We start from the raw sequence: 23,682 nt of genomic DNA, 5'->3' as shown, positions 1-23,682 counted from the left end.
AAAACGGTAATTATATGGCAAAATGAAAATTTCTCTCCACTTGGCTAAAGAGTTCCAATGGTGGAAAGATCTTGTCTGATCATAATCAGGCTTATTTTATCCGTTCAAATACAGCAGTTCGAGAGATATTTTCAGAAATCCGTCCATATAAACTTCCTTGAACTAAAAGTTGCTTTTTATGGTTTGAAATGTTTTGCAGAGGATCTTTCTAATTGCAACATCTTTCTCCGCATAGATAACACGACAGCGATATCATACATCAAGCGTTTTGGTTCTATTCAGTACCCGCATCTATCAGCCTTAGCAAAACAAATCTGGTCATGGTGCGAAAAGCGCAATATTTTGTTATTTGCATCTTATATTGCCTCGATCGATAACTCTATCGCTGATCGAGAATCTAGAATAGTGAGTCTAGATACTGAGTGGTCCTTATCACAAGCCGTCTTTTCGATGATTCGGTCACAATTTGGCCCTTTTGACATAGATCTATTTGCTTCAATTATTAATGCAAAATGTGCAATTTACGTATCTTGGTTCTCAGATCCGGGCTCTATAGGAGTAGATGCATTTACATTTTCTTGGTCAGGTGTAAGATTTTTTTGCATTTCCTCCCTTCATTTTAATACCTCGAGTCCTTCGGAAAATTATAAACGATAAGGCGAAGGGTGTTGTGGTAGTGCCCTGGTGGCCTTCACTAGCCTGGTTCCCCTTGTTTTGCCGTCTTCTAACCAGAGAGCCCATAATATTCTCGCCATCCTACGATTTCCTCTCTTTTCCTTTCAGAGACCACCACCCTGCATGGAGAACTCTTCTCTTGGCGGCAGGGAGCTTATCCGGCTAGCCTTTCAAAATAGAGAAGTTCCGCAGAGGGCTCTGGAGGCTATGTTAGCTTCATTATCTAGTTCAACAGTTAGGCAATACTCTAAGCCTTTGAAAGACTGGTGGTTTTATTGCCAATCCATTTCGATTTCTTCTTTCGCACCAAGCCCTGCTCAATTTTTAGAGTTTTTAGCTCAAGAGCTGCAACAACCAAACTCATACTCAACAATTAACACCATGCGTAGCGCTATTTCTCTTATTACGCATAACGAGATAGGAAATCACGCGTTAATAAAACGCTTTTGTAAAGGAGTAGGAGTCCTGAAACCTCCTCGCCCTCGTTATGACCTTATTTGGGATCCGGCTTCAGTACTAGCTAAACTCGCCACCTGGCTCCCTTATGATTCTCTTTCGCTTGATGTTATTACAAAGAAATTGATCTTACTCCTCGCCGTGGGCACCGGTCAACGTGTACAGACGCTTGCGTCTTTTAAACTATCTCAAATTTTTATGGGGGATAAACTTGTTATCAAAGTACCAGGGCGCATTAAAACATCCGCCCCAGGTCGTTCACAACCGTCCTTCTCGTTCTCTCCATTTGAAGGGCCGTTGGTCAACAGACAATTAGTCGCTGGTTACGTTCGAGCCTAGAAGACTGTGGAGTTAGGACCGATTTCTTCGCATCACACGCGCCACGCTTCAACTTCTCGGGCAGCCCAAGAAAGAGTAACTTTAGTTTTAATAAAACGGGCTGCAGGTTGGTCGAGGTCATCCCAAATTTTCGCGCGTTTTTATAACCGTTCAATTATAAATCCGGAAGAATTCAGCATTTCCGTCATACAGCCTTAAATATTCATAGGTCTTACTGAATTTGAAAGATTCATAGATAAAACTTTCACACCTTATAGATAAGACTTTATAGATAAGAGCAGGAGTACTTGAAGCTATTTTAGAATCTGCGAAAAGCGTTTGTCCTCTCTTTCTATTCCGTTACTTGTTAATCTAGGTTTTAGTAACGCATAAACGTGTAATGTCATTAAGTTACTGACAAGAATTATCGACAAGATACATTCTTTTGTATTAAGATGTTCACTAAACAGAAAAACTAACGAGAAGAATCTAGTTTTCTTCTCTTTCTTCAAAACGCAAATCGCCTTCTAAACATCTACAGTATAATTGTCCATACGGACAAAACCACAGAGCATAATTATAAAATCAAACGAACTCACCGAGTGAAGTTCGATTTGAATTATGCTTGTGGTTTTGTCCGTATGGACCTTTTTCCCTCCCATAATAGAATTTTCCCACCCAATCTTAAAATTTATTTAGACGATTTGCTTTATTCTCTGAACAAATGATATGGCGGAACGGAATAGAACCGTAGGAGACTGAAAGCGCGAGTATCCGATCAAGGGCGCCACCTTTCGTTTTTCGGCGCCTATTCTAAACTGTTGGTGACAAAGTGTAGCAGGAACACTATTACAGTATAATTGTCCATACGGACAAAACCACAAGCATAATTCAAATCGAACTTCACTCGGTGAGTTCGTTTGATTTTATAATTTTAGAATAAGGACTTGAGCAGAAAGATGATCGCAATAGAGTTGTCGTCCTTCCTTCGTTGTAGTCCTTCCTTCCTTTAGGGGGCCGATGGATTTCCGCTATCAGCGATAGTAAAGTACCATACGTATATCTTTCACGAACCCTGGCTCAGGTTCTGGTATGTACTTAAACTTTTCTCGTCGTTGTTGTCGTAAGTTTAACTATACATACGTATAAAGAGATGACGTTAATCGTTAATCGTATTTAGAGTCCCTAGAAGTAAGAGTCTGGTCAATCTTGTCCTGTTTTTAATTGATTCGATGAAAAATGGTGGACCCAATGTAATTACTACATGGGTTAGCATAGAAAATTTTTTTCTGTTAAAATAAAAAATCAGTATCACTTGGGTTTTGAAGAAAAATTAAAGATATAAGCTGCGCGCACACACATACTTTAGCGCCTTTGTTTACCTTTTTTTTTGAAAAGGTAATTTTATACTGATCTCACACGTTTTATAGTGTTAAGCAATATGTATTTTTTTCTGCAATAAAAAACATTTCAACTTTACAAGATTGTGAAGAAGTGATCACGATAATATAAAAATTTGTAATTATATTTGTTTATTAATACAAATATTTCAGATATTTTTGTATGTATTAAACTACATGAAACAAACATTCTAATAACACTAACATTCTGTTTTTTTTTATATTTACAAGAAGTAAATTGACAAATAACTTATGACATATAACTTACCTGCGACCTTCTATATTGATGAATAGACTCGATCAATTCGACGCGTTTTTACACGAAACAGACGAATTTGGTTGAAAAAGTGTCGGACTGCCCTACGAACCAAGATTATTGTTAACGATTGACGAATAAATATCAGGTTAAAGAACCTGTCACGGCGGCTATGATGATGATCAAGAAGTACTACACCACATACACCACAAGTACACCACAAGTCGCATACGGCTGACTGATGTATGCCAGCGCCACTCGTGTCGAAAATATGAAAGGGAGAATCCCTGAAAGGCGACGACGACAATGATGACGTTTCTTACATGTAAACATGTCGAAATTTAGACTTTGCATTGCGATATCTCCGCTCGTAGGGCACGGAAAGAAAAATAAAAACACTTTTATTATACAATTCGCCCCTAAGCTATCGATTAAGAGGATGCTATACTGACGGAAATTACTGACCATTACAGTGTTCATTAATTTTTGAATTGGCTTTACAGATCACAAAATCCTTTTGCAAAATAAAAATACGTACCAAAACAAAGTCTGGTCTGGTAAATTTTATGAGAAAATCGATCAAAAAGTTAAAAAATCATTTATTTTCGACTCGTGGATCTGTCAACCAAGGTTAATTTTTGTTATTTACTGACGTTCTGTAGCTCGTATGTATAAAATGAGACCAGGGCGAACTTCAGAAAACTCTAACACACAGCACTGACTGTGTATCGTTTCAGTCAACAACCTAACAAAAAAGTTTAATAGGTGAACAGCTGTACGTGTCCAAATTTCGCTTAGCGCACGTAAACGATGGCAAGAAGAGCAGTGGCTGTAGTTGATAGGTCTTTTCGCAGATAGCGAAATAATTGAAAAACAAAGACAGATCTATGCATTGGACAAAGAGCGATAGCCTGGTCTCCCTCGAAAAATAATCTGCAATGCCGACGTCGAGGAAGTTCTTCGGTCACTATAGCATCCTCTTAAGACTACTCAGAACTTGATCATTCCAGCCGTTACTGAGATCTGATAATCTTTTGTATGTGTGGAACTCGCTGACTCGCGTGAAAGAGGTTGGTCCGTAGCTGGCGCGTCTACTTTGGCGCGATGCTCGACCGAGCCTCTTAATTTTTCAAAAATTTAAAAAAAGAAGGGGATTTCGAAAAAAATGACATTTTTGAAAAATCTGAACAAACTGTTATAAAGTGCTTAGAAAGCTATAAAACTTTTATTTAAAACTTTTTTTTTATATCTTTTACCGTATTATCTCAGAAAATAAAAAATCGATTTATTTTAAGAGCATGTTTCATTCTTTTAACAGTCGTATGGGCCCGTATATGTATAAAAATACGTGTTCCATATTTTTATTTGTACTACAACATATTGAAGGCTCATCAAAATTGGAGGGAAAAATTTCTGTACAGCGCACAAACGGGTGTGTGTACCATGCGTATAGAGAGGTTTTTAATTATTTTTAGAACATGGGAATGTCGAAACATAACTGCATCTTATATCGTTAAATTTGTAGTAAAATAAGCTTTATTTTGCGTATAAAAAAAATAAAAATTTTGAAAAAGACAGGTTAGTGGTGGAGAAAAGTATAAAAATGATTTAAAAAAATTTTTTATCACTTTTATAAACTTTTTAAGTCATTCCGCTTTTAATTAGAACATTTTTTTCTATTTTCTATAGTTTCGACGATATACGAGTACGCTTCGAAAAAAAACCAATTTTATTCAAAAGGGTGTTTCACTCTTTAAAAGTGCGTATGGGCCTGTATAAAAAAATACGTGTCTGTTATTTTGACCTAGAATGCAACATATTCAGAGCTCATCAAAATCGGAGTGTAACACTTGGATAGGTTTGGTTGTAAGCCGCTCGCGTAACAAGAATAAAGACTATCTAAATCATTTCTTCTTTTTATCGACCTATCATTGTCGATAAGACGCGATGAAATTACATAGCTTTGTAAAGAATGAACAAAGTCTTTTGAAAAAAAGCTATTCAATAAAGTAGTAAGATATTTGTAGTTAAAATGTTGCCTCGCTCTTGTGCGATCCTCCGTGATACTTGACATCTATTATATAGAGGATGACGAATCGAATTATGCGTATTAATGCAGACTCTGTTTATCGCAGCGGGTGGCGCAGATGGCGACGGGTAGATAATAACTCCGCCGCCGTTACTTGTGATAATACACCTGTGTCTGTTGATTAATTTGCTTACCGATATCTCGTTAGTCAACTAACGGATTGCATTTGAAATAAGAGCGTGTTCGCCAGAAATGAGGGAATGTCGACACGAGGCAAGTAAGTCCTCAATACCGCGAAGCAAGTAAACCACGAACACAATCGTGGAGGCAAAGCTGGATTATTTTCTATGCATTTCCCTATGCATTACATAATGTTTCAACATCCTCGGTATGTTGAAATAATAACCGAATTATCGATCGATATAATTTTGCTACTTCGAAAATGTCAAGTATTTTCTTGACTTTAATTTCTTTAATCTTTTCTTCTCTGATTTAAAGGAAGTTTTTAATGATTTCTTTTAATGATAATGTTAAAAAAGTTTATTTTATTTATTGTATCGTTGTAAAATTGTAAAAACTTTAATTTTTTTAAATGTCAAATTAAAATTTCCTTAACAATTTCTTGTTAAAAAATAACATAATTATTTAAAAAATTAAAAAAAATCAAATAAGAATAGAATACATTCAACCAGTACTGACAATGAATCCTGACAAAGAATGTTCGCAGAAATTAAGCAATTTTGTATTACAAGTAACTGCCGGAGAAACAACGTAAATATTTTAAATTTTTAAGGACAAAAATCAGAATAATCAATTGATCGTTAAAGCCAAGCTGGACGTTAATGCTAATATCATTTATTTATAATTTTAAATAGGCAGTTTAACATTCAAACTCAAATGTTTCGACTTTTGTATTGTGTCATGCTTAGTGCTATTTCAGTCATTAATAATTTATAAAATTCTAGTTTTATACAAACATAAATTTTTACGGATCTGTAAAAATTTAATCCGTAAAAATTATATACGTTTATTTATATATAATTATATATCATATTTGATATATAACTACAAAAGTTGCAGTCGTAAAAATTACTTATTGAGTAATAGTATAGTGTAAAAGTTAGAGAGCAATAACAATTTTTGCAAGAAAATTTTTGCATAAATTAAGAAAGCTACTGTTTGGGGCCAAGTCGTATCAGCAGTCAGTTTAAAAACATTAGAAATATATTTCTGTATGTATTTATCAGCTACCGTAACTTCCGCGAGGATAATTTTGTATAATTTGTATAAAATTATTTTATATAAATATATATCTATAATTAATTTTTTATTTAGCTTATTTTAGGATATATAGTGGAGACAAATATGTTTTCGTTACAGTTTAATTTAGCGTTTTATTTTGAATTATTGTAAACTGCTCAACATGACGTTTATGTAGAAATCAATTGCAATTATTAAAATCTGCTCTGCTTCATGTCGACACTAAAATTGCACAATGAGAGTAGAGAATTAAACAAAAATGTTGAGCAAATCTTTTATCCGTTGTTATACATATTTAATGACGCGACGTATTTAGTGGTCATGCCAAGAAAATTATTGAAATTCAAATAAATGCAAATTGCGATGCTAATTGTGAGAAACAGTCGTAATTATATTATTATACATCACATTAATATTGGACGATTAATGATCCCGCATAATTTACAGGGCAAATTAATAATTGTAATTGTGCGGCAGAGAGATTCATTATGTAAAATCTGTATTAAAACATTCTTTCGTAGTTTATCGGCTTTTTTTTGACAGCAGAAGATAAAAGGGAGGCGAGGAGAGCCAAAAGAGAGTTGTTATCACATGGAGTGGATATTTCAGACAGACAGTGTAGAAAAGAATGATAGTAATTGTTTGTGCGACAGTTGCGTCTTTTCAGTTATAGCCCGATATTTATTTACTAGTTTAATTTATAAAGAATCTAATGTTCAGTGATTGTCAATCGTTTACGTTCTTTTGCCAATTTCTCACGTTTTACATTTGTTCATCTTATTAAAATTGTGCTGATTTACAAAAACTAAGAGTGCAATGATAAGTTAAGATCCAAAATGTTAATGACCGGAAACGGGAGCAAGACATACAATTTGCTCGCAATTTTGTTCTTGCTTATACCGCAAAGAATAAGCGCGGCGGGTGAAAGTAGCGTCAACAAAGTAAAAAAACTCATCTTTTTTCATTCTTCCACGTTGTTATCCTCCGGAAGAGGAAAGTCGCTTTCAGTGACCAATAGGAAAAACGTGATCGTCCGGTTGGCAGCAGCAAAGAAAAACGAGCGATGAGAGGAAGTACCAGCGCAATAAATCGGAGCCACATTTGCAGGCGCATCTCAATGTCTCATCTTGTTCTTCGCGTTTCGCATGTACTTCTCATTCTACGTAGAATCGAAATGACGTCACACGTCATGGAATTAAGGATACTATGGTTATTTCTCACCATTGTTGTTCTTCTCGATGGTTCACCGGCGATGAGAAAAGTCAGCAAGACTCCAGCTGGTTTTCGGTATTCTCAGGATCTAAATGCGGAGGCTACGGGTCATGGAGGTACATTATTACAATTTGTTTGTAAGAACGTGAAACAATAAAAATAATAAAAAAAAAATCAAATTAAATGAAATTATTTATTATAAAGAATTCATAAAACAAATATTGCTAAATTTTAACTGCAATAACTGTACACATATTTTTTAAATTATCAATATTTTTGAATGATTAAATTGATAAGGTTATTTTTAATTAGATTGCTAAATGTATGTTTGTTAATATCATATTGTATAATATTAATATCGGTTTATACCATAATATCGAATTTTGCAATAATTAAGTTTTTCATAATATAATAAAAAATGAGCATCTGAAAAAATGAGACTACATTACATATGTTATCTTCGATTTTTCTCTCCTCTCTTTTTTGTCTCAAGGGTTGAAATATGTATCTAATAACATTATACATTTTATTTCTAACAAGGAAACACAGGGAAGTGTCTGCCTCAGATTTAAACGATCTTTTAATATGTTGTAGCACAGATAAAAATAAGAGGCACGTATTTTTTTATACGTGCCCAATCTCAATTTTAGAGGATGAAACACTCTTTTGCAGAAAATCAGTTTTTTTTCTTTCAAAGCATATATTGTCAAAACTATAAGAGATAGAGAAAAATGTTCTAAATGAAAGTTGAATGGCTCGAAGAGTATAACAGCAAAAAAAATTTTTTTTAATTTTTTTACATTGTCCCCCACTACTTACCTATTTTTTTCAAAATTCTTATTTCTCTTTATAAGCAAAATAAAGCTTATTTTATTACGGATTCAACGGTATATGATAAAGTTACGATGCAACATTCCCATTTTCCAAAAATAATTAAAAACCTCTCTATACGCACAAACGCGCATCCATCCGCGCGTTTGTGCGCTATGGAAATGACTCCCTTTGACGTACCTTTAATATGTTATACAGATAAAAATAAAGGACACGTACTTTTTAATACGTGCCCTAATGCATTTTTAAGGTTAAAACACCTCTTTGAAGAAAATCGATTTTTTTTTTAACGTGTATCGCCGAAACTATAAGAGATAGAGAAAAATGTTTTAAATGAAAGTTGAATGGAAGTCGGATTGAAGAGTACCTCTAATAATGATAAAAAATTTTTTTAATTCTTTTTTTACACTTTTCTCCACTACTTACCTATTTTTTTAAAAACTTTTATTTCTTTTTATAAGCAAATTAAAGCTTATTTTAATATGAATTTAATGGTATATGACAAAGTTATGTTGCAACATTTCCATTCTTCAAAAATAATTAAAAACCACTTTATAAGCATATGTACTTCACGCACCATGTTTTTCTAGCTTTTTTCTTTTACACGACATGACGAAAACATTTCGAGAACAGTTTGCGTAATATCATGAATATCATAAAAACGCAGACATAAAAAAAAAACATTTATGTAACTCTTAAATTTATATTACATATTAACAATAAAATTAATACTGCCAAGAGGTAATTTTATTTGAAGATAAAGAATAATCCAAAGTGCACGCGCTAAAAAAAGGTAAACGTGCACATTAGAGGAGCAACCTCTGATGACCTTGACCTTGACATATGTTATCAATGGAAAGGTGACATACAAAGGTACTGCTTTTAAGTAGTGCTTACTTTTTATTACAAAAAAATATTATTACAGAAAGAAAAATCAGTTTTTCTTACTTATTTCAGAAAATATTTATTTGACAAAAAAATATGTCAAACAAAAAATGAAGCTAGTAATAAGTTCTATAAAAAAGATTATATACATATTTTACATAATTTCAATACTTTAGTCGTTATCGTAGAAAAACTGTTTTGCGTCGAAAACTGATACAGAGAACGCGTGAAGAGAGGCCCGCCCTTCCCTCTGCACTCCCTCCCCATATTTTTCCTAACTCAACCTAACCCTATTTTAATTGTAATTTGGCCAAGAATATCTAATTGATGTTGCAATCTTAGATTTAAAATCATGGTCCACCCCCTCCCGCACCCACCCCGTCATTAGTGAATCGATTGAGACGGGCTGAGTTAAGTTAGAAAAAATACGGGAAAGGGGTGCGGGAGAGAAGCTTGGCCTAAACATCTACTTTTCACGCAAAACTACTAAAAATAAAAAAAAATTATTTTAAAAGACTTTTTCTATTATAACGACTAAAGTATTAAAGTTATATAAAAAATGTATATAACATTTTTTATAAAGTTTATTGCAAGCTTTATTTTTTGTTTGATACATTTTTTTGTAAAATAAATATTTTCTGAAATAATTAAAAAAAACTTTTTCCTTTCTGTAATATATTTTAATAAGAAATGAGCAATACTTAAAACCTTTTGTAAGTCACTCAGTATCTTCTCCTTGATAACATATGTCAAGGTCAAGGTCGTCAGAGACTGCTGTCCTAATGTGCACTTTTACCACATTTTCGTCGCATTAAATAAAAGAAAATGTAATAGCAATTAACACACACACACAAACACACACACACACACACACACACACACACACACACACACACACACACACACACATACACACACACACACTAATCATATTTGGTTTCAATCCTCAGATTCTGACTTGCAAAGGCGAAGGTCAAATGAATAATGCAATCCGAATATAATTAACACATTCAAATGTAACGTAAATGTGTAATTTTCTCGAATTGTACTATTGAGGAAAATATATTCGTGACTAATACTTGAGTAAGTATAGGATCTGTAATGTCAAGACGTGTCAGTAGTGTCGAGACGTGAATTAAATTGCAAATATCAATTATTTAAAGTGACGTAAACTTCTGTTGCATTACTAGGTATAGAAGTATGAAACCGGAATTTTGTTGTAAAAGTTACACGTCTGTTATTTGAAAATGATAAAAAATATTTTATTTAAAATAATCTCCATTGCTATTTATACAATTGTCCCACTTCTCCGGCAGTTTATAAATGCCAAGCCAAAAAAATAGTTCTTCTTTTGAAGCGAACCAGTTATCGAGCCATTTTTGTACATTTTTATACGAATTGAAGCGTTGTTCAGCGAGAGCGTGTCCCAGTGATGCGAATAGATGATAATCGGACAGAGCCAAGTCTAGAGAATAAGCCGCATGCGCTAGTATTTTTCAACTGAACGCCTCAATTGTTTCCCTGATCTGTTTTGTTGTGTGTGATGGGGTATTATTATGGAGCAAAATAACTTTGTGTTGCCTTTTTCTATATTTTGGTCGTTTTTTACGTAATGCTCGATTTAAATCGATCATTTGCTGTTGGTAGCGATCAGTGTTAATGGTTTTACCAGGTTTTAGCAGCTTATAATAGATTACACCCTTCTGATCCCACCAAACACAGAGCATTGTTTTCTTTCCAAAGCGATTTGGTCTTACAGTAGATGTCGATGGTTTGCTTGGATTCACCCATGATTTACGACGCTTAGGATTCTCAAAATATATCCATTTTTCATAACCTGTCACGATTCGATGGAGAAATGACTTTCTTTTGTATCTGTCGAGCAGCATTTCACAAGTGGTTTTTCGATTTTCTTGCTGTCTTTCATTCAGTTCATGTTGAACCCATTTTCCCACTTTCTGAATTTTTCCCATAGCTTTCAAATGAATGGAGACGGCTTTCTGCGTTACATTCAATTGATCCGCAAGTTCTTGTTGAGTTTGAGTATCATCTTCATCTAATAAGGCTTGCAATTCGTTGTCTGCAAACATTTTCGGTAGTTTCCCTCGCTCTTCGCTTTTACGTCAAAATCACCACTTTTGAATTTTTTGAACCACTCGAAACACTGTGTTTTACCAAGAGGATGTTCACCGTAAGCTTCGACAAGCATTCGATGCGATTCTGCAGCAGTTTTCTTCAAATAATAACAGAAAACCAATGCTGTCCGCAAATCGTAGTTCGTAAGCACAACACTCAACATGTTTAAGGCTCCTGAATACTCGTCTTGGTCATATTGAAGTCGTGACGTCAGAAGCGAGAAATTGCGTAAAATCACACGTAATTTTGTCTAACATGCCATTTGTAAATAAAGCCAATGTAGATAAAACAGACTAAGTAGATGGCTTTAAAACACTTTTAAATATCGATCACGACTATCCTTTTTTCGTTTTGCAGTCAATAAATAGTCGTAAAAAGCATGTAAAGTAAAGCTATTAAAACAGGAAAACACATGGTCACGTAATTTTGTCAAACATGCCATTTCTAAATAAAGCTAATTTGGATAAAATAGACTAATTAGATGGCTTTAAAACACTTCTAAATATCGGTCACGACTATCCTGTTTTTGTCTTGCAGTCAGTAAATAGTCGTAAAAGGCACGTAAAGTGACGTCTACTCAGACAGGAAAACACACGGATAGCTATTGAAAGGAGTGAAAAATGTACTTTTATGTATAAAATTCAAAAAAACTTTATTTGCGGTCTATTTTTACAAATTTGGTAAATACAAGACAAGTCATATTTTCACAATGAAACACATAATAACAAAATGACATGCACGACAACATCTCATCGTCAATCTGACACGTTTTATGTGTATTAGTTCTAATTTTGTCCGCGACAAAATGTCGCTACCGTCAACGCAGAGTTCCCGGCTGAGGAGTCAGGAGCCTAGGTTATAGAAAAGGTTATAGAAAAATATACCGGTGTATGAAACTTGGGTTGTTGTGTATTGAAAATCTTCGTCAGCTGTTAGAGCGAGATGATGGCGTTGCAGAAGCGGTCTTACGATCCCTAAACTGATGGCTAGCACCATTTATAGGAAAATTCCGCTTTCATACTTCTAAACCTGGTATATAAAGGGAAATACTTTTGCAACATTTATTATTGAATTGCAAGATGATACCGTGTGCAAAATGTGGTGAGCTTTATCGAACTAACATTTCAGTGAGTTCTTTTATTATTTACATTAATAACATTAATTATTAATGTTTTTTATTAATGTTTTTATTTTGTTATCTATTATATTGTAGTTTTCTCCGTCAAAATGCGATACTTGTAAGAAAAGTATCCCGGTGGCTATTGTGCGACCGTTCTTAAATCAACCTTATAGAACCAGTGATCCACCGAAGGAAAAAGGTGATCAGCCTAATACCAGTGGTTCGTCAAGGGAAAGAGCTGATCATTTAAAAATCAGCTCTTTCCCTCGGTGGACCACAGCGGTGGACTACCTACTGCATTTTACCTAAAAATGGTAAATATATATACATTGCATTTATATGTTTAACGTGAAACTAATAATTATATTTAAAAGTAGTTATGCACTCTATTTTCTTGCTTATGATATTTATTCTATTATTTATATTAAAGATCAATAGTTAATTTACACTCTTAAAGTAATAAAACATCGTATATATTGTACATACTTTAAAATTGTTTTTTTTTGTCAGAAAAAAAATTCTGTTAGATTAAAGAATTCCACTAGATATTTCTCTGCAATGCTATAATAAAAATATATCAAATAATGATAAGGCCAATATCCCAATTAATGACAAAATAAGGTTTGTGAAAGTAATAGATGATATTTAACTAAATAAAATAATTATTTAATTTTTAAAAATTAAAAATATTATTATACTTACAAATTCGTAGCAATTAATACACAACAAAATCATCAAGTGTACTAAACTGACACTCGCAAAGCGACAACATTTTATATTACTGTTCTAACTATATACCATATGTTTACATTATGTAGTAACCTTACTTCAAACATTCTTCATATTTTCTTAACTTTACATCTGACATTTAATTTCTTTGCAATTATATTTCTCTTGGTTACTTTAAAATAAAACGACACTACACTGAAGAATAACAACAATTACGGTGGTGTAAGACATTAATTTTTGTGTACAAAGTAATATGTATTATAATTAATATAAGTTAAATATTTGTTTATTGGTCTACATGATTTGACTAGAATATTTGTTTTCTTCAACATTTTACAGATAAAAAAACTTGGATTACAAAAAATTATTACTCACACATTTTATACCTTTACTATCTAACGCCGGCTTATCAACTAACAAGAGAACTAACACAAAACTAATTTAAAAATTAGTTGGAAATTTCACCTTTTATACTGCATTTATACAATTCAATTAAAGTGTTTATGAAATTCCATTAGTGTAGAAATATGCATAACCATGCCACTGGGCGCGTGCACTTTATATTTTGAAATTTAATTTTTACGTCTTGGCAGTATTGACCTTAATACGTATAGATTCAAGAGTTACGTAAATGTTTTTCTTGATGTCTGCGTTTTTATGATATTTATGATATTACGCAAACTATCCTCAAAATGTTTTCGTCATGTCGTGTAAAGAAAAAATACGAGAAAAACATGATGCGCGAAGAACATATACTTATGAAGTGGTTTTTAATTATGTGTGAAGAATGGAAATGTCGCAACATAACTTTGTCATACACCATTGAATTTGTAATAAAATAAACTTTATGTTGCTTATGAAAAGAAATAAAAGTTTTTAAAAAAATGGTAGTGTAAAAAAAATAAAAAAAGTTTTTATCATTATTATAAAGTATTCTTCAATTTATTTAACTTTTATTCAGAACATTTTTCTCTATCTCTTATAGTTTCAACGATACACGCTTCAAAAGAAAAAAACCGATTTTCTTTAAAGGTGTTTCACCCTTAAAAGTGCATTAGAGCACGTATAAAGAAATACCCTTATTTTTATCTGTACAACATATTAAAGACACATCGAAATCGGAGGGAGTCACTTCCTCATAAACGCGCGGACGGACGGGTGTGCGTACCATGCATATAGAGTTTTGGAAAATGTCGCAACATAACTTTGTCATATATCATTGAATTTGTAATAAAGTACACTTTATTTTGCTTATAAAGAGAAATAAAAATTTTGAAAAATATAACTAAGTGGTAAGGGAAAGTGTAAAAAAAATTAAAACAAATCTTTTTGCTGTTATAAAGTACTCTTCGAGCCATTCAATTTTCATTTAGAACATTTTTCTTTATCTCTTATAGTTTCGACGATATACGCTTCGAAAGAAAAAAAACGATTTTTTTACAAAAAAGTGTTTCATCCCCTAAAATTCAAATTAGACACGTATAAAAAAATACGACTTCCTTATTTGTATTTGTAATACAACATATTAAAAGCTCGTTTAAATCTGAGACACTTCCCTGTGTTTCCTTGTAAGTATAAACAAATTATCTTGAATTGCGCGAGAAAGGCTCAATGAAGACATCATTTCTTGGAATAAATAATCTTCTCTTTGATATGTGAATCGAGAGACTCGAAACAAAAGAGAGTAAGAAAGAAAGCAGTCTTTCACCAGTAATAAAGCTCTGATAGCTTTATGTACATTTTATTCAAACAGGCGGTGTTAGACATCACGAAGAGGGAGCCGGCTCAAAACACGACGAGGACCATCACGACGCGCACGGCCATAAGGGCGATAAGGTATATAACAACTTTGTCCTTCGACTGTGCTATTGACATCCAGGCTCTTGTCGGTGCATTCTTGATCCCTTCGCTCGCTGCGGGAATATAGAGTAAGGTTGCCAAAATCACACCACTTTTGACATAATGGCTTATAACTAGGAAATCATAAGGAATATTTTTAATTTTCTTACGTCTTAACATTTCTTCTTTCACATTAATTTTTTCAGAATTTTATATATTGTCATAAATTTTTAAATGATAATTTTTAAGAAGCCTCCAAATAGTGCGATTTAGGCAACCGATCTTTTAAATCGCACCACAGGTTAATATTACTCTTTCTTGGATAAAACGGCTCTTTTTGTGCTAGATTCTTTCTTCTCGAGCAAAAATGCGTTAGATAATAGTTTTATTAAATATTAGAGATAAATACCGTAAACTAAATATAATCTCAGTCAATGTCATCATTTCGCTAACTTTTCAATAATATTGCATTTGCATAAAATTCTGTAATATAATTCATTGTTACACCAAAAGAATCTGATACCAATATCTTTCGGGATTAAGTTGTTTATGTGTGTGAGGTAGTGAATAAATTAATTAAGAAATCGAGTGAGTTTTATATCGGTTTAATATCGAGCGTTTTAGTTTAACGTAAGAAATTTTAAAAATGCCCGAGTTACAAGTACGATACATGTTGAGGCTAGCGAATACTTGGCAAGAGAGCGCGTTTCTTCTCTCGCCCACCTTATATACGCTTTGAATGACCGTTTGGTCTGCAAATTTGAAACTGTTTATTATTTTTCGTACTTATTCGAATCTTCTCTACTTTGAATATATTTCTATCGTGTTGCTTGCTATCGAGCTAAGCATGTTTATCTCAACTGCCAAATGAGTTATTTGTCTCCGTGAATATTATTTTCGAATTTTTTGGTTGGGCATGTGGCAAACGGTCGCCACAACCTTTTTAAATTTTAATACCGTGTATTTTGATTGAAAAAGGGTTACAAGGTTTTCCATGAGTCTGAGAAAAGCGATAAAGGACATCACGATAAAGAGAGACACAAGCAGGAGTATAAGGAGGAAGATGGTGAAGAGAAGAAGAATCACGAAGAAGCTGGGCATTATGGCGAGGAGCATCACGGTGAAGAGGGTAAGAAGAATGCGAAGTTTGGTGAAGATGGCAAGCACCAAAAAGGATACAGTACGAAAGGAGAACACAGTGTCTTCAAAAAGGTATGAATCGTGTAATGCGCACCGTCTTGTTGCTCAATGATTACGTGTCACATGCTCAAAATTAATTCGTTTTGTTAATCTCCCTTGTATAAGAATACGAGGTGTGTTCAAAAAGTTTCGCGAATTTTGCGTTTTTTCAAAAATTATTTATTTATTCATGAATATCTATTTTGTCCCCTTCAAAGTAATCCCCATGAGATATTATACACTTGTGCCAACGGTTTTTCCAATCTTCGAAGCACTTCAAAAAATCATTTTTTTTTATCTTGTTCAGCTCCTCCTTCGATGCCGTCTTTATCTCGTCAAGCGTAGCGTAACGTCGTCCTTTCATGGGCCTCTTCAGTTTAGGGAACAAGAAAAAGTCACAGGGGGCCAGATCTGGGGAATACGGTGGCTGCGGCATCATTAGTGTGTTGTTTTTGGCCAAAAAGTCGCGCACAAGCAACGATGTGTGAGCAGGGGCGTTATCGTGGTGCAAAAGCCAATTTTTGTTCTTCCACAAATCCGGGCGTTTCTGGCGGATTGCTTCGCGCAAATTGCGCATAACTTGCAGGTAATATTCCTTATTGACCGTTCTACCCTGTGGCAAGAACTCATGATGCACCACGCCCCTGCAATCGAAGAAAACTGTCAGCAAAACTTTCACATTCGACCGAACTTGGCGCGCTTTTTTCGGTCTTGGTTCGTGCGGCAGCTTCCATTGAGATGATTGAGCTTTGGTTTCCACGTCATAACCATAAACCCACGATTCGTCACCAGTTATGACCCTCTGGAGCAAATTTGGGTCGTCGCGGACAGAGTCCAACATCTCATTAGCAATGTTCATGCGATGCTGTTTTTGGTCGCAATTGAGCAATTTTGGTACGAATTTCGCGGCGACCCGTCTCATGCCCAAATCATTGATAAAAATCGAATGGCACGAGCCAATCGATATGTTTAGGTCCTCAGCAACTTCTCTAACGGTGATTCGACGATTGGCCAATACCATTTTCTCCACTTCATTAATTTTTTCGTCTGTTGTTGAAGTGCTCGGGCGTCCGGCACGCTCTTCGTCGTTCACATCTTCTCGGCCTTCTGAGAACATTTTGTACCACCGATAAACGTTGCTTCGGTCCAAGGTAGCTTCTCCGTATGCCACAGTCAACATTCGGAATGCATCCGCGCACTTAATTTCGTTTTTCACACAAAATTTGATACAGGTTCTTTGATCCATTTTTTTGAATAGGTAAAAATCGAAGACGATCCAAAACACGTGCAAGCAAAGCAGCTGTCAACAATTAAGTGAACATTCAAAATGGCCGAGCTTGTCGGCATAAGTGAGAGACATGAGTACCAACATAACGCCACAAAAAGATCGAAATTCGAATATACGTAACCCGCGAAAATTCAAAATTCGCGATACTTTTTGAACACACCTCGTATATGTATTAAAAACTATATTGTCTGTAGGCAATCGATCTGTAGACAAAAATTTTTGTGCGTAATGCTGCTTGTGCGCAATATTGTGAGTGCAAACGTGCATTCTTTCTTTAATTTTTTACTTGTGCGCAATTCGGTTCTTAAGTCAATTTTTAGTAACATTGTCAATCGATAGAATATATTTAAATATATTTGTAACTTTTTTATTTTTGCAATCTACTCTTTATTTATAAAGTTGTAGCAATTTTAAAACACAGTCGAGCGTCTGATCATTTGAACGCTCCGGAATTGCTCGAGATTATCCGAACTCGAAAATGACGTCACGATGTTGTTGTCCGAAAACATAGTATGTATGCACATAGTACTTATTGTTAGTACAGCTGTATGCTCAATTTTTATTTAATTTGAACTGCTGTATTGTTATTACAACAAATAAACATGAATTATCGATGGTGTTCTTGTGCAAAAATATTACGAAAAGTGCACCCGCTAAAGTATTTGTGGCAGTACTACGCGAAGAAGTAATAAGGTAGTTGTGGTTTCGATTGGCTCGACGTCCGCATGAATCAACAAAATCGAATTATTTTTGTTGTAATGATCATTTTGTTGTAAATATTCAATATCAAACCGTTATTTCCATTAGTATCTATATTTCTAAAGTTTTGAGGTTATGAGAATAGTATCTAAGAATGATATGTTATACAAATAATTCTTTAGTTGACATTTTCTATCTAAAAGATGACATGGAAAATTATATTTGTTTCTCTTCAATGGGTGAGCCTATAAAAATGATCTAGAGTTATGCCACATATTTTTTCCTGTCAACTCGATAGAGAACAAACTGCAAATTATTCCTTTCATCTTACTGACAATGAGATACGAAAGAGGTTACTGATCTTTTGGCTGCAGGATACTCTTCGTTTGATGTTAGAAATAAATGAACTTACATTGCAGCTTTTGAATTTCCTAACTTCAGCAGCGTTGAATTTGTCATTTTCCTTAATAAACTCACAAACCATAAATACGTCTATTTTAAACAAATTTGTTAAATCAGCTTTAATAAAACCTGATTCTAAAATATTTGCTATATTTGAAACTACTTTTTGTTTATAATTTGATAATAATAATTGTGCGAAACTATCACACAGCAGAAGGCTCGAAGCACGCGGAAAAGGAACAACATCGTGACGTCACACCAATAGCGATGCGTTTTCATCCATTTGAATTTCTATGAATATTTGAACTTTATTATTAAAAAAATATAAACAAATTAACTGATTTTATTTTAATAAATCGTTATCATAGTACTTATATTTTGATAAAACAATTAAATTTTTCAATTCAAAAATTTATTTACGAACCCAATTGAGACTGTTAGGAAATCGATCTGTAGGCAGATTTTATTGTGCGCAAATGATTTGTAGACAAATGAGATGTAAGCGTATGAAGTTAGCCCCCCTTTTTTGAAAATTATGATTTTGAAAGTTGTTTTAGATTATTCTAACTTAGTTCCACATTATTCCAAAGCGATATTATTTTATTTAGGGATGCACCGGATACCGAATATGTATCTGGTTATCCGGTATTATCTGGTAGAGGCCGGATAATACCGGATAGCTAGATATTTTTTTTTACCCGGCAGATGTTAACACATTATCTGATGTTAACACCTTATTTCGATCAAAGAGAAGCTTGAGAGCGTCCATCCTGGCCTTTTTCGACCATTGGCGTCACCAACGTCCATTTTTGCGTATAAAACTATAAATCACATCAATTTTGCGACACTGTCGATAAAAAATGTTTATTGGTAGTGTTTCAAAATTGATGCGATTTAAGCCTATAGCACACAAACTTCAGAAATATTTGGTATTTAATTGTCTCTAATAAAAAGGACAGACAATTCAATATCGTGGTGGAAAAAATATTATTCCGAATTTCCAAATTTATAACATCTTGTTTTAAAATATTTAAGTGCTCCACCCTTCTTAGTAAATTCCGAAAGGCTATTTTGTTCTGCAGAGAACGTTTGTGTAGACAATCGAAATAAATTACTTTTAGACAATACAAATATGCTAATTTTTATAAGGAAAAATTTAATTTTTAAAATAATTGTTTAACAATTGTTCAGATAAAGTTGAAAATAAAGATAATAAAACATTGTTTCTATCAAAATAAATAATTTCGTTTTTTTTATTTGATTAATAATTTTATTTTATTTTTGGAACATTTTCTGCCGAATAATATCCGATTTATCCGGCCGCGAGAATAGTATCCGGCTGGATTATCCGGTATCCGGCCGCGAGAGTTATATGTTTATTCGGTATTCGCTTTCCAATAAAAATCCCTATCCGGTGCATCCCTAATTTTATTCCTAATGGTACTCTAATAAAACAAAAAAAGCTTCTTTTAGCTGGCCTCTCCTTTTTTAAAAGATCAAACAATTTTTTATCACTATAGATTATTTTAATTGTTCCAAGCATTGTTCCAAAAGGACAATTCCATAAGTGATATAAAAATCACAGAAAAAAATTATTTTTTTAGTAGACACGCCTTTATCAAAAAATCACATAATTTTTTATTGCTATAGATTGTTCTAGTTGTTTTAAACATTGTTCCAAAAAAACAATTCCATAAGTCGAATGGAAATTGCGGAAAACAAGAGAAACCGTTTTTTGACAAACAGATTTCCAAACGAAGAGTTTGGAACAACTAAAACAATCTATAGCGATAAGAAATTGTGTGATTTGTTTTGTTATTCAATTGTACTTCTATAAACGTGATGATATCTTCCCTATATTTAACATTACAGTACTTTAACATAATACTTTGGGATAAACTTCCAAAAACGTTTAACCTCTGATTTTGATGAAACTTTGTGATAATACGATAATATAAATGCTTCATTTAGGGTTAAAATGAAAGATTTTTGACGGCTCCTGTAACGAAGCCATTTTTTATCCTGGAGATTAACTGTTTTCAGAAGTCTACCTTTAATTTTTATTTCATTAAAATGTTTTAGAATATATCTTTTATAAGATGTACTTTTTTTTATAAAATAATGAATATGTTGTAACTACTAATAAACATTTTAAACTTTTTGTTCTGTTCAAATTTTTTATACAATGTTATTTTGAATGAATATAATAAAAAATATTTAAAAATTGTAAATAATAAAAATTTTTAAAATTTAGCGAAAATAGATCTTATTTTAACAAAGTTATTAAATTAAAAAAAGTTTTTAAATAAAGTAACAGTAGGAAAATTAAATATATATTAATGTATATATATATATATATATATATATATATATATATATATAATTTATATTTATATTTATATATTATATATACAGGGTGTCAGGTAACGATCGCCCGTGGTTTCGTGGATTGATAAATCAAGTAAAACTGAGTAGAAAAGTCCTTTACCACTTTTTAATATTTGCCATAGTTAACGAAATAAAAATTAATAAAGTCTGCGAATAAGCGCGTATCACCGCGCGCAAGGACCGCCCGCCGGTCGCCGAGACGTAGGCAGCCGCGGCTGTGGCGCGGCGCTGTGCGGTGAGGAAGGAAAAGCAGTAGCTGTTTTTCCCTCCTCACCGCACAGCGCCGCGCCTACAGCCGCGGCTGCCTACGTCTCGGCGACTGACGGGCGGTCCTTGCGCGCGGTGATACGCGCTTATTCGCAGACTTTATTAATTTTTATTTCGTTAACTATGGCAAATATTAAAAAATGGTAAAGGACTTTTCTGCTCAGTTTTACTTGATCTATCAATCCACGAAACCACGGGCGATCGTTACCTGACACCCTGTATATTAATTTATATTTATATATTATATATACAGGGTGTCCCAGAAAGCTCGCATTTTAAGAGCGGATTCTTTGGAAAATTCTAAGAAAAAAATCCTAATACAAAAATGTCGAGGGTATAATGGTTTTCAAATTATTCGCGATTAAAATTTACGAATCACTGAGCTGACATTTCGCGCGCTCAGGCATGGTGACATGACAAAGATACCACAAGGGTACCTCTTGATATTGAGATTGTCATATAAATACGCAGTGACATTTATATTAAGAAATTACTACTATAGGAAACATATTTGTATGTACATTACATATGCACAATTAATGTTTTCAACAAAATATCAATTTAATAACAAGATGTTACGATAACCGTTGGGTCAGCTGTCAAAATAAATTTATTACCATGTTCATATGATAAGAACTTTTATGGTAACATATCGATAATATCAATAATTTATTTACATTTTTAATAGTTAAAATAGTATAATATAATAAGTTATTTACATTTTTAACTATTAAAAATGTAAATCGGTAATTTAATTGATATAAACGCGATAATGTCAAATAGACATAATTTGATATGTCTGAATTCTACTTTATCAACATATTCAATCTTTTTCATATCATCTCATAAATTATCGATATATATATATATACCTAAACAGAACAACAGAATTAATATGAACAAAATTTTAATATTTGTTATATTTTTGACTCAACATGTAAATTGTTTTCAGGATGAATATGAGAAGAAACAAGATTTTTATGATGAATACCATGAGGATGGAGGAAGTGAAAAACACGGTGGTTGGCATGAAGAACATGAGAGCAAGAAAGGTGGTCATAAAAAGAAAGGCTCTCTGCATGCGGGGCACCACGAGGTTGTTATTTATTAATATTATTATAATTATTTTCTTTGTCACTGAAAGGCTTACATGCACAATTGCGCGTTAATTTGGCCATTGGAACAGCGATATCGTCTTTATTTTAGGGTCATCATGGTGCGAAAAAGAAGCACAAGGGAGGTCATCATCATTATGAAAAGAAAGGTCATAAATTGGCAGAAGGGCACGATAGTCATCATGACCGTGATGAGAAATACGGCCATAAAGGCGGACGTGCATCAGGACACAAATGGTCGAAATCAAATCATCACTGACGAGACACAACAAAACTTACTTTTATATAATCATCGAAAGCGTTTTACATATGTTTATTTTGTCGAGAATTTTACGTATAGAATAAAACTGTATGTTTGGAGCAACATTGAATGGTGTGAATCATATATGTTGAGCTTATTAAAAAGACTTGTGATGACAACAAAAATTTTATTCTTTGTTGAACAACGTGGTATACAAACTTGCCACAAGATTTTAACAATTACATAGTGCATAAGTTTTATTTGATATTTGTATAATAAATAGATTTAAATATGATGTAAGCAAGAATAATAATATAATAAATATAGAGGAGAAGAGGATAATATGGCACCAATTTTCAATTTTATTGAATAACTTTGTTTATAATTAAAATTTTCTATTGAAACTTAAACAATTACATTCATCAGAGTGTTGTTTGACAGATTCTAGACTCAAAGTAATGAAATATTTATTATTTAGGACGTGATTTATAAAAATCAAATGCACTGCATAATCGGTGGAAGAAGAAAAGTGGTTGTAATATGGCTATTCATAAAAATAATTTAAAAAAATTAGTTTAACTTAAAAGAAATATAGTACTTTGTTACAAAATTATATATTTTTAATTTTCTATGGTTTAGAATTTTCTTGATTTAGAATTTTCCAGCGTTCAGAAACTTTAGAAATTCCATTAGAAATTTCATTAAAAATATTATTTTATTCCTGTTTAACATTAAACAACAAACATAAAATGATGTTTCTAATTTTTCTAAACACCGCTCTTTAGAATAACAATCGATTGATCGAAGAAATATTTCGATATAAAAATTTTGCTTAAAAAACCATATTAACAAAATTCCATGTTATTGTTTTAACTCTGTAAAATTTGAAATGTATACGGTCAAATAGAAAGTTAAATAACAAAAAAACACTTAAGTGTATGTACCTTCGTGTGATAA

The 23,682-nt window shown here is 33.0% G+C and overlaps 1 protein-coding gene across 1 annotated transcript; it reads left to right on the top strand.

Moving 5' to 3' along the window:
* The first annotated feature begins 6,841 nt into the window (after window positions 1–6,841).
* Window positions 6,842–22,807, top strand: LOC105196999 (histidine-rich glycoprotein-like). The gene is made up of 5 exons (XM_026130830.2): window positions 6,842–7,722; window positions 15,061–15,143; window positions 16,125–16,358; window positions 22,322–22,465; window positions 22,576–22,807. The coding sequence occupies exons 1-5, from the start codon at window positions 7,458–7,460 to the stop codon at window positions 22,741–22,743; spliced, it is 894 nt and encodes a 297-aa protein (XP_025986615.1). The 5' UTR covers window positions 6,842–7,457; the 3' UTR covers window positions 22,744–22,807.
* The last annotated feature ends 875 nt before the right edge of the window (window positions 22,808–23,682 follow it).

The sequence above is a fragment of the Solenopsis invicta genome, chromosome 5 (assembly GCF_016802725.1).
Source record: "Solenopsis invicta isolate M01_SB chromosome 5, UNIL_Sinv_3.0, whole genome shotgun sequence".
Taxonomy (NCBI): Eukaryota; Metazoa; Arthropoda; class Insecta; order Hymenoptera; family Formicidae; genus Solenopsis; species Solenopsis invicta.
This window is presented reverse-complemented; position numbering and strand designations above follow the sequence as displayed.

Coding starts and splice junctions, on each gene's coding strand:
- LOC105196999 (XM_026130830.2), top strand. CDS start 7,458: ATGAGAGGAAGTACCAGCGCAATAAATCGGAGCCACATTTGCAGGCGC. Junction 7,723..15,060: donor GGAGGCTACGGGTCATGGAG/GTACATTATTAC, acceptor TTATTCAAACAG/GCGGTGTTAGACATCACGAA. Junction 16,359..22,321: donor AACACAGTGTCTTCAAAAAG/GTATGAATCGTG, acceptor AATTGTTTTCAG/GATGAATATGAGAAGAAACA.